General features: G+C 40.3%; 1 protein-coding gene across 2 annotated transcripts in view; it reads left to right on the top strand.

Annotated features, from left to right (window-relative positions):
• LOC129454164 (uncharacterized) overlaps window positions 1-11937 on the top strand; it is a 51699-nt gene extending 39762 nt beyond the window's left edge. The window contains exons 1-6 of one of the 2 annotated variants that reach the window (XM_055218672.2): window positions 5860-6414; window positions 6610-6687; window positions 7021-7368; window positions 7442-7657; window positions 7794-8117; window positions 9053-11937. In XM_055218672.2, the coding sequence (XP_055074647.2) occupies window positions 6381-6414; window positions 6610-6687; window positions 7021-7368; window positions 7442-7657; window positions 7794-8117; window positions 9053-9312 (1260 nt within the window). In that variant the 5' untranslated portion in view covers window positions 5860-6380 and the 3' untranslated portion in view covers window positions 9313-11937. Of the gene's footprint in view, window positions 1-5859; window positions 6415-6609; window positions 6688-7020; window positions 7369-7441; window positions 7658-7793; window positions 8118-9052 lie in introns of those variants that run through there. The other variant, XM_073865598.1, reaches the window with a different exon arrangement.
• Window positions 11938-12199: the final 262 nt, after the last annotated feature.

Genomic DNA, 12199 nt, shown 5'->3' with positions numbered 1-12199 from the left:
CAGTTTTGTCTTTGTTTAACTGGAGGAAGTTTTGACGCATCCAACAGTTAATTTCATCAATGCATTTACATAGAGAGTCAATGGGGCTGTAGTCATTAGGTGACAGGGCTAAGTATATCTGGGTGTCATCTGCATAGCTGTGGTAAGCAATTTGGTTCTTTTTCATTATTTGACCAAGTGGGAGCATATACAAATTAAACAGAAGCGGTGCAAGAATTGAACCCTGTGGGACTCCACATGTCATGGATGTCCACTCAGATTTATGGTTACCTATGTTCACATAGTAACCTCTTCCTTGTAGGTATGTTTTAAACCATTTGAGGACCATCCCAGAGAGCCCTACCCAGTTTTCCAGTCTATGTAAGAGTATGGTGTGATCTACTGTGTCAAAGGCAGCACTAAGATCTAGTAGCACCAGCACTGATATTTTACCTGAATCAGAGTTTAAGCGAATATCATTTATTATCTTTATGAGCACTGTCTCTGTGCTGTGATGCTGACAAACAAAGGTAAGTTATACTTCGAAGGCATACGGGACACACAGACTAGGGCTTTCTGTGTCTCTTCACAGGCGTGCTGAAAGCAGAGGTAAGTTATACTTCGTAGGCTTACGTGACACTCAGACTGGGGCTTTTCGTGTCTCTACACAGGCATGCTGCAAGCAGAGGTAAGTTATACTTCGTAGACATACGTGACCCTCGGACTGGGGCTTTCAGTGTATCTTCACAAGCGTGCTGGAAGCAGAGGTAAGTTATACTTCATAGGCATACGTGATACTCAGACTGGGGCTTTTCGTGTCTCTTCACAGGCGTGCTGAAAGCAGAGGTAAGTTATACCTCATAGGCATACGTGATACACAGACTGGGGCTTTTCGTGTCTCTTCACAGGTGTGCTGAAAGCAGAGGTAAGTTATACTTCATAGGCATACGTGATACACAGACTGGGGCTTTTCGTGTCTCTTACAGGCATGCTGAAAGCAGAGGTAAGTTACACTTCATATGCATACGTGATACACAGACTAGGGCTTTTCGTGTCTCTTCACAGGTGTGCTGAAAGCAGAGATAAGTTACACTTCATATGCATACGTGATACACAGACTAGGACCTTTCGTGTCTCTTCACAGGTGTGCTGAAAGCAGAGGTAAGTTACACTTCATATGCATACGTGATACACAGACTAGGACTCTTCGTGTCTCTTCACAGGCATGCTGAAAGCAGAGGTGAGTTATACTTCATATGACATATGCTGATCTCATACCCCACCCAACGCTCCCCCCCGGGGGCGGTGGACTTACAGGGCCCCGGTAGACAGGGCATGCGGGGCCGAACGTTTCCCTAGCTCTCCCTCTCCTTGCTGGTCCCAGCGATGCTGAGCAGGGGCAAACTTTCTGAAGAGGCTCCGCACACAGGTGGTTAATATGTAAAGCTGCCCACAACAATGGCCTTCGGCCCAAACAGTAAATACTCGTAGGTTACTCACTCAGAAACACAATGCGTTTCACCACCGCCCTCTCTCAGGATCGGCGATGGTTCGAGTGGTCACACTGGAGCTACTGGTAATTGTTTCCCCTCGCTTGCACTGGTCTGTACTCGACGGGTTGTTGCTCTCACACGGGATCTCTGGGCTAAGACAGTCTCTATCTCCAAAAAGCACAGCACTGCACTGCACTGCAAGCTTCAGTGTACATACATAAAATAAAAGTCAAGACCACAGCATCAAACACACACACTTCGTGAACTAAGGATATGGCCTGCTTGGTCCCAGGTTTCCCGTGTGGCTCGTCGGGCGTGGTTTCCAACACAAAGAGAAAGGGGGTTAATGTTTATCGGTGGATCCCTTATCCGTCTTCACTATGAGACCATCAGTTCACCCACACTTCTTTCTCCGGTGGGGCCGAAGCTATAATATGACACTCACAACACACGCCAAACAGTTCCTCCTTCTCAATGTTTATATGATACTCCAACGTTACTCACATGTCAGCATATCAGCGAATCCGTACTGGTTATCCTCCTTTACCTAAACCCCATTCACACAGACCTCTGGTCCCAGAAAATACCCGTAAAATTGCCAGACAAGCGTCTGTGTGAACAAAAACTCGTTCCGTTAATCTTCTGGGATCGTTGCCGGAAAGAGGACCTAGTAAGATACGTAATAAGTAATATGCAAACTTCAGATGCTGCGTAGAAGAGAGGGCGGGACTTTCAACAGGTCACGTGTCTTTCCGGGACCATCACATATGCCGGGTTAACTTGGCAGTGTGAACGAATAAAATATCAAGCGGTCCCGTAAAATTACAGGATGCCTGTGCCGTGTATCTTATGGAATATCTGTGTGAAAAGGGCTCTAGTCGCGTAATCCATCGATCTCCTTTTTCACCCAGTCACCTCTTAGCTGGAACGATCTATAGTCTTCCACTTCTTTTCCCCAAGGGAATGGTTTCGTCGCACACCAGCCTATAGCGCAGCCAAACACAGCACAATAACACACCACCACGGGTACAACAGAGAAGCACCCCGTTTGTGTTTTCAGAGCTCTTTATATATCCAGCTCCTCCTCTTCAATGTCCTATCAGCGATCGCTACGTTTATTACGTTTACCCACCTGTGTCTAATACGGGCTGATTTGTCTTCGGGGGAAACCCGGAAGTTCCGGTGTTTTCGCTTCCTTCCGGGCGGAACTCGTCGTCGGGCGGAACCCATCTCTCCTATTTTCTGTTACGCCCCCACGAAACGTCACCTTGTGACACAATCTTTAAATAACATAAACAAATTTGCAGCATTGGTCAATGGCGTACTCTATTTTAGTTACCTCAAAATAGGAACGAGCCAAAAATGTGTCTGAACACACCATGTTTTTAGACCAGCATGCCCATGGGTGCAGAAATGGGAAACAATGTGACACTGGAAGTGAAAATGACAACTGCGCCTGGCTGAAACTAGCAAAAAACACTTGTGTCATGCTTTGGGCTGCATTGCACCAGCGTATGATGGGGCCCTATATCCTTATAAGACTGTCTGAATATCTCATCTGTCTCTCATTTTAATCAAGTAACATTACAGTAAGCTACAAATATTAATCATTTTACCGTTTCTTCCTCAGGGTCTCTAACATTGGATAACTTTATTGTAACCTGTGATGAACCTGTGTGTAGATCAGCTGTCTGTCCATCAGTACTACTGGAGTGATGTCACAACTCTCTGTATTACATCATCACCTAGCAACAGTCTCTCAGCAGTGACATCAGTGATGCAGTGATGTCATATACACTGTCAAAAATAAAGGTACAAAGCTGTCACTGGGGCAGTACCCTTTAAAAAAGGTCCTAATATGTACCATTTAGGTACAAATATGTACCTTTAAAAGGTACATTTTGGCAGTTCAAAGTACTAATATGCACTCTTTGGGTACAAAGTTGTACCTTTTAGAAAGGGTACTGTCCCAGTGACAACTTTTGTACCTTTATTTCTGAGAGTGTACAGTGACATATTAATGACAGCTCAGTGTAAATAATCTAATCCTCAAATGTCACAAGTCGGGGCGGACCCAGATACTATGAGGTCACGCCCCTTTCTAGTTACCACCTCGAGGAGGTTCCCAAAGCCACCCCAATGATCAGACACACAAGGTACAAGTAAATTAAAAATGAAACTTTATTTAAATTATTTAAAATGAATAATCAGGAAAGGGGGAGGGGGACTTAAAAATAAGGGCCTCTTCTGGCCTAGACAGACGTTGCAGCAAGGGAAGGGGGGGGCTCTTTAGGGGCTCCTCCTTGATCCCGTGGCGCCCTCTGTTTTCCGGGAGGCAGACTGTCGAAGGGGATCACTGCAGCTGTAGTTGGTACTCTCCAGTGGCCTGTCCTCTTCTGCAACACAGTATAGTTATTCTTTGAAATGACCAAGATTTCTCTTACTTGCAGGTAGTGGCAGCAGTGGGTCTCGTGAGTACTTTTGCAGGTAACTGGTTCGAATTTTGTCCTTCAGGGGCTCAGAACTGTAACATAGGATCACACTTCACCTTCACTCAGGTTCACACTTCGCCTTTTTACAGTTTCACACTTCACCTTTAACTGCAGTCACTTCCTCTTTACTTCAGGTTGCTGGTTCGTGGTTTCTCCACCTGTAGTGGCTCAGGACTGTAACACAGAATCAACACTTTCACAACTCACTGTGGCTTTCTCTCTTTCTTACAGGTGGACTGGCATCAGATACGGTAGGTAGTTTTCTGGTATTGGATTCAGGTTAACATAGACTTTTCGATAACCTACTAGGTGTGCAGTGAATGGATGTACTCACAGACCTTTCGCGAGGAGATGGTTACTTGTATTCTTTACTCCCTAGGCCTCGACACAGCCCTGGGGATGGAGTACTGTAACCGCCGAGCCGAACGCTGCCCTCTCCTCTCCGCACGTGTAGCTCCAGAGATCGGGACAGGGGCGCATCTTTGAAGAGGCTCCGTGACAGACAAGTTACTACACGCTAGATTTCCATATACACACTGTGCCTTCTTTTACAGGTACATCAGCATTCGAATCTCTACTCACGCCAAGGTCTGGACACGGCCGGCTCGCCTAGCACTCTGCTCCGTGACAGGGCCGCTACCTTCATTTACCTGGGCTTACACACACATGAAACAATGCACTTTCAAATAATACATCCAGCTGTGGATTCCTTGTACTCACGATACGTTGTCACTCCCTCGTTCAAGCTTCCGTGATATCCACACGGGCTAGTTTCATTACTGGTGTGCGGATTCCAATCGCATTCATCCAACTACTATATTGAAAACATGCATATCACCTTCTCACAGCATCAATAAACTTCCAATATACTCAGCCACCATTTTCCTCTTCTTCTGTTTCCAACTCGGTTTCTCCTTTAATCCTCCGTTTGTATGCCACCACAACACAGCATCTGCTTCACCACCGTAAACAAAAAACCCAGTCAACACCACGAACCCGATGGGCAAAAATCACCACTAACCTTTCGTTTTCTCCTCCTCTTTATACTCCTTCGTTTCCTTACATTCTCCAATCCCTGATCTCTGTGTTCATTTTTCGCACCTGTGTCTCATTCGCTTGATTTTCGCTGCAGCGTTTTCCCGGAAGTTCCGGTGTTTCCACATATGCCGCCGGGTGGAACTCCACTCCAAGTGGAACCAATCTTTCAGGGTTTTGGTTCCGCCCCATGCATTTGTCACCGTGTGACACAAATACATGAATTATTCATTGAAGTATTGAGTTTATCATTCAACAGTCTTGTGTCAGTGTCAGATCAACTGTAACATCACAATACATAAATCCTGTAAAAACTTTGCTATAGTGATACTGTGATCTACTTCATCTTCACTATAAGTCAGGCTGTTATTCAACTCAATGCTGTTTTAGTTAGGTTAGGATTTTATTACAGGGCTGTGCTTTAATCTTGTAGTTAGGAAAACATTTGTTCAGATTATTTTAAAATGTTTTGGACTATAATGACATTATTTACATGCATGTTGCTTTCACTGCAGTTTAGACACTGACTGTGTATCATAGCTCTTTATGTTTTATAATTCATTGTCATTGTTGTATATTTTATAATACAGTCTTTTGGTTTCATTAAGCTTGAGGAGACTGCAGCATCTTCTTTAACTTACAAATAGTTGCTATGATTTTGTCTTTTCTAGATGTCGACTCTTCAGTGTACTTAGATTTAATTCAGGACTAAGTAGAAAATCTTTTGCTTATTCTGCACTCTGGTCATAAATTAATCTTCAGAAATAACAACAACTTGATCATTTTATTACCACGAGAGGTACTTTTCTTGAAACATCACAGTAACCGTGTGCATGTCTGTGATTAGTTGACTTCATTTAGGTTTGTTGTGCCCTAAAGGGGAGCCTGTGAGGGAAGACGAGCAGTGGCTCAAGTCCGAAAACACCCCACCCTGCGCACTTCCCTTGCATTTAACAAAGTTATTGTAAGAGATTTATAAATAATATTTTCTCCGTAATTTAAAGAAAACATAAATTCAAAACGAACTAACTTCATAAGCTGGCTATAACCTCTACTAAGATAAACATGAAGGTAAATGAAGTCAAAATCTGTTGTTGCATCTTCTGCTTTTCTAAAAAGTTTGATGTTTGTAAGTCTGTGTTTTAAACTTACAGGTAAAATTTAAAAGTTAAACAGCTTTATAATGTCTAGTTTCACAAGCTGAAGTCAACAATTATCATTTCATGAAAGTTTAACTCACTGACATTTACTAAAAAACAAGAAATAGACACACTATTCTCGGAAGGGTGCTAGCAGGAACTGAGATTTTTCTTCACAATGACAGGAACTGAGATCAGCAGATCATTTAACAAGAGCTAAAACATACAGCTAAAAACCACTGATGCATGGACAGAGAACTGCACAACAACGTGTTTGTATGCGTGTTTTTATTGTTTTATTATATGCAACTTGAAAATAAAATATTTAAATTTTAATTATTGTTAGTTAATAATACGTGTTACTGATTTTACTGTAAAGAGGCAGATCTGAAAAATGAATTTAGTGTCACAGTCAAACTAACATTGTGTTTTTATCAGCAATAAGAAAAGTTCTTGTTTAATGTTTTGTAGCTGGTATATGTGAGTTTCTACAAAGAGAAATCATGAACTTCAGACTCTCATCACTGATCCTGCTGTTACACATTCAAGGTATGAAACACAGTTTTGTTATTATACTGAAATACTTCAATTCATTATATATTTGTTAAAAGTATGTCAGATTTTAAACTAGTTTAGTCTCATTTAATTTACATCGCTGTACTCCAAAGGCTGGATTCTCCATTTGGATCAGTCTCTAAAATGTTTAAAGTGAGTTTTTATATTTAAAACTGAACTTAGAGATTTGTGTTTGAGAACAAAATTGATGAATCTGAGTTCATATCCTTATAGGACTGTCTGAATCTCTCATCTCGCTCTGTAATTTTAATGAAGTTAAATACAGATAATCTACAAATATTATTAATGTTACGGTTTCTTCTTCAGGGTCCCTAACATTGGATAATTTTAATGTAACCTGTGATGCACAGAATATTTGTGCTATGAGGGGAGAAATGATGACAGTGAGCTGCTTTTACTCAAACATCAACATCACAACTGGGTTCTGGTTCAGTCAGAAACAGAGAACAAACTGGAGAAACAAAGATGAACCTGAAGATTTGACTTTAGATTCAGATTACTCAGGACGAGTGAATCAAGAGATCACTGAAGATAACTCATATCTCACAATAAGAGATTCGAGAGAGAGAGACAGTGGAGAATATCAGCTCATGTTCATTATGAAGGATGGAGTTAAACATCTCAGCTCAGTCACAGTCAATCTAACAGTAACAGGTACATTTACATTCTCATCAGTCCAGTTAAACTCTTTTCATTTCTCATCTAATGTAAGGTTTTGATTATTTAGTTGTACAGGTAAAGATGACTCCTGAATCTACAGGACAGCGAGTAAACCTGAGCTGTGTTTCCTCCTGCCCTTTGAGATATAAATATTATTACCGCTGGTACAAGAATGGACAACAATTACCGGTAACAAACGCCCAAAGCATATTTGTGTCATCCAGTGGAAACACTAACAGTTATTACTGCTCTGTGTCTGGTTCATTGCCCTCTTCATCTGTGTGTGAGTCTGACATTTATAAAATATTTATATTAAAATGGAAGAACAAATTTAGCAGTTTTCTTGTTGATTCATATACAGTATGAGTGTGTTTGTAATTGATTGTGAATGTTACAGCAGTATTTTGTGACTCTTTCAGGTCTTTCTAACAGTAGCTGTTGGGGTGTGAATTACACCTCTAGAAGAGTTTGTGCTTTAGTGGGATCAACAGTAGATATTCACTCTTCATACTCACATCCCACTGGAGATACAGTAAAGAAAACATACTGGGATAACAGTCGTTATGGGGCATTCAGAGATCTGCGTGAGGATCATTGGTTTGCTGGTCGTGTGGAGTTTGTGGGAAACACACTGAGAATAAAAAATGCCAGCATGAGTGACACTGGAAGATATCAGTTCAGGTTCATCACTAACACATCAAAAGAAGTTTCTTGTTCTTCTGGAGTCTTTCTTACTGTTACAGGTAACTGCTCATAATAAACTCTCTGTAGTGCAGCACTCATTAAACTGAAGCATTATAGCTCGAGTAAGAGTTTGATATAGGGATGCTCATATCAGTTAATTTTCCCGACCGACAACCGTAGCTTCTAAACCGAACATTAACCGTTTACTGATAAGATTTTAATATGAAATTGTCATTGAGTAAAAATACAGTTGACGGTTGTCTGTGAACTAGTAAAAACAAAACATTTAATTTGAACGTGCAAACAGCAGCGACAGATCATCAACAGAACCAGGATTCATACATTAACAGATATTCACGCAACATTACCTTATTAAAAAGCACGCGATCGGTCCAGAGGATTAATATCCAAAGGGCAGATTGTCTCCGTTTCATCTACCACAGTGGTCATTTCTAAAGCAGGACGCTTTTAAGAAAGTTTTGGTTTTGCGTCGTCTTTCTCCGTTTGTCCAAAAAGAGCTAGATGTTTATGGTTAGGGTCAGAGGCCATCAGAGAACGTCTGTCCGGATGTGCGCAAGACGGACCGCGTCATCTTGCGCGGACACGCGCGCGTCTCCGTTCAGCTTCCAAACACGCATACAAAAGATTTCTGATACAAATGATTACTTTATCAGACCGTCAGGGCAGCAATCATTTGTGTCATTTACAGGACATTCACAAATTAAAAGATAGAAAAGTGGAGAAATGTCTGTCGGCTCATGACGACACGCACCATGTATTAACAAATATTTTTTATTTTAACTGATAATGTTAATCGGTCATAATTTCTTACCTTCGGTTAATGGTTAAACGGTCAATGTGAACATCCCTAGTCTGATATCAACACGACTGTGATTAGAGGTTTAGGTAATGCTTTATCAATTGAGCTAAATCAAAAATATGAGGCCCAACTTGGAAAATTAGTTTATGTGAACTCTGTTATATGAAATCTCAGAAACACAAGTGAGAAGCAGTCCAGACCCTGTGATAGATGGAGAAAAAGTGATATTAAGCTGTTTAACCACAAGATGCACTCTGGATAACAAACATACTTACATCTGGTATAAGAATGGACAACAGGTAACAGATGGATTGACATTATTAAACAAGCTGTACCTGGACTCAATCAACAGTGAGGAGCTACAAGAGTATTCCTGTACTGTAAGAGGTAACACAACATCTCATCATACATCTGACTTTACTGTTACACTGTAAAAAGTAAACAGTTGGATCAACGTAAAAAATAACTTCAGTTGGTAATACCTAAAAAATTAAGTTGTTTCTTATTGTGAAATTCAAGTGAAATTTTAAGTTGAACAAAACTAGTTTTAGTTACCAACTGAAGTAACTCTTTAAAGCTACAGTCGGCAACTCTGGAGGATTGAGATGATTTTGAATGTTTTCAATTTTTATGCCCCTCCCACACTACCACCGAGCAACCTCATGTCGAGCTCGTCCTCATCAGTGTGTGTTTATGCATACTTAGATTACTTAGAGAACACTCAGAAATACAAAGATAACACTCAGAAATACAATAAATGGTTGATAAAGCACAATTACCTGTCAAGAAGAAATGTGTCAAGCTCTGCATCCAGCTAAAACCCTTTAAAAGCTCATAGATCCCTCCACCTTTCAAATGCTGGTCCGACATTGATCCTAGTTTTATTACAGACACGATCGCTTTCTATCTTCGTTTCCTTCTTTTCCTTGGTTGTTTTCTTTTCATTGGTTGTTCTGCTAGCTCTGGTTGTTAGCCAAGGAATCGGAAGTTTGTTAGTGAATGTTCTCTCCGCCATCACGCTGTCAGGGATGAACCCAAGTGCAGACAGCTCTCAACTCAAAAGACTTTTATTAATGAACAGAAACTCCCTCGAGGGGGTAAACAAGGCAAGAATGAAATAATAACAGGCATGACAAAACTAGACGAACTCCTGACCAGTGTTGGGCAAGTTACTTCCAAAGTGTAATACATTATATATTACAAATTACTGTCATTTGAAAGTAATTAGTTATATTACAATATTACTGTCTCTGAACTGTAATGAGTTACACTACTTTTGCATTACTTTTGAGTTACTGTCATCAAAAGAACAGAAGTATGACTAAGCATTATAAAATGTTAAAATGTAGTTTGTTGCTGCTTATAAATCTAGAAGTTATGTGTTGGCCCTCGAGCTTTGAATAGGCAAAGTGAAGATTTATGGCAAAAAACAGTAACAATCACTGTCAGAATCAAAAACATAGACAAATGATCTGGTAAAAGTCTGGTAAATTATGGTACACATACCAAACACAATAGAGCCCACTATAATGCAACCTATAGCCTAATCAGGGCCGTGCACAGGGGGGTGGCCCGGTGGCTAGAGCAACTGCCCTTCTGCCCTAATCGGCTGAGGTGCCCCTTTCGCCAACCCCAGTCAAAGTGTTCTGTTACCGCTCGTCTAAAGATCCTCTGTTTCTGGTAATCCACTTCGTGATTTCCCGCCCGCTCCGCAGTATCTCTCACATTCTGTGTCGACTCTTTGAAGGGCGAAGACGACAGTTTGTTGTATTAACAGGTAGATTCATTACATTACCTCAGTTGTTGAGCTGCTCAATTAGTAATTTGGTAGTTTGAAGCCGAGAGAGGTCGTGTTCTATATTTATTTTTGCTTGCTTGTGTTCTAGTGATCACTACTTAATTTTCTCCTTATCTCGAGAAAACAGCAGCTTGTTTTCTCGTGATCTCGACATAACAAAAGTTGTATTCTTGTGATGTGATTAAAGCATATGTGTACTCAATAAAACATAATTTTTAGACAGCAAAAGCATATTTAGCAAATTAGCATGGATGAACAAATGAGATTTTACTTAGATCAGGGATTCGCTCAAGATGAAACAGATCTGCCAATAATTGACCATTTGATAGCGCGGTGAATTTAGGCACCGTCTTTAAAGTACGCCATATACGTTTCTACTTTAAACAGCATTAAAATGGAATAACTTTTAGTCAACAAACAGTCACAAAACCAACTGTAAAGTGTTCGTGGTTGTCAACTATAATGCACACTTTTTTAGATGTTTTATATTTATTCAAATAAACTGTTAAATACTATTGAAGATAGAAACGTGTACAGTGCACTTTAGAGATGGTCCCTAAATTCACGAACATCAAACTTTATTTATTAAGTCTATCGACAATTAGCTACGCGTGGTAATGGCGAAGACTCCATATGCATCAGCAGTCCACTTCAAAATAAATGAAATATTATGGACAGGAAATTACATTATTGCATTTGGATTATTATGTCTGGATAGCGAGAAAACAACTTTTGTTATCTCGAGATGATGAGAAAACAAGCAGCAAAAATAAAAATATGGATGACCTCTCTCGGCTTTCCTATGTTTTTGTATTTCTGTGGATGATTTGCTCTCTGTCTTCTTAAAGTGCTAACAACTTAGCAAACGTTTTTAGAATTACAGTGATTGTCTAATGAGTAATGTACCCGATGAGATCTAATATAAATAACACCAAATTTGCTGTTGTTGGCACACTTTGTCGACAAAAATAAAAAACATGTTTTTTTTAAAAAAAAGACAGAGTTGGAAGGGAGGCTGCAAAAGCTGTTCAAAATTGCAAACATGGATTCAAAGCTTCAGCATGTAAATCATATAGAATATTAAGACGTTTTGTCACACTCTAAATCTTGTTATAAAGTCTATTTTCCATTATAATCACTTATATTATTTGATACTAATCTATAACACATCATATTGTTAAAACCATATAAATTGTGCCCCCCGTGCCCCGTTTTTTGTTTGGGCCACTGCCCCTCAAAATGTCTGTGCACGGCCCTGAGCCTAATAACATGGCAAGACACGCAACCTCTTTTCATTTCTATTCTTAAGTGATCACTTTTCATTCAGATTCACAGCACAAACCTGGCATGCACTGGATTGACAGACACAACTTATCAAAAAGTGCTATTGAAAAATCAGCAGTGGCGCCCCCAAGGGGGGGCCAGGGGGGGCCGCGGCCCCCCCAGTGGCCCCCCCAAACAGAATGAGATTTAAAAAAAATTTTTTTTTTTTTTTTGAGATTTTTAGATTTAAATAATAGTAG

This window comes from Misgurnus anguillicaudatus, unplaced genomic scaffold, assembly GCF_027580225.2.
Source record: "Misgurnus anguillicaudatus unplaced genomic scaffold, ASM2758022v2 HiC_scaffold_32, whole genome shotgun sequence".
Lineage (NCBI taxonomy): Eukaryota > Metazoa > Chordata > Actinopteri > Cypriniformes > Cobitidae > Misgurnus > Misgurnus anguillicaudatus.
This window is presented reverse-complemented; position numbering and strand designations above follow the sequence as displayed.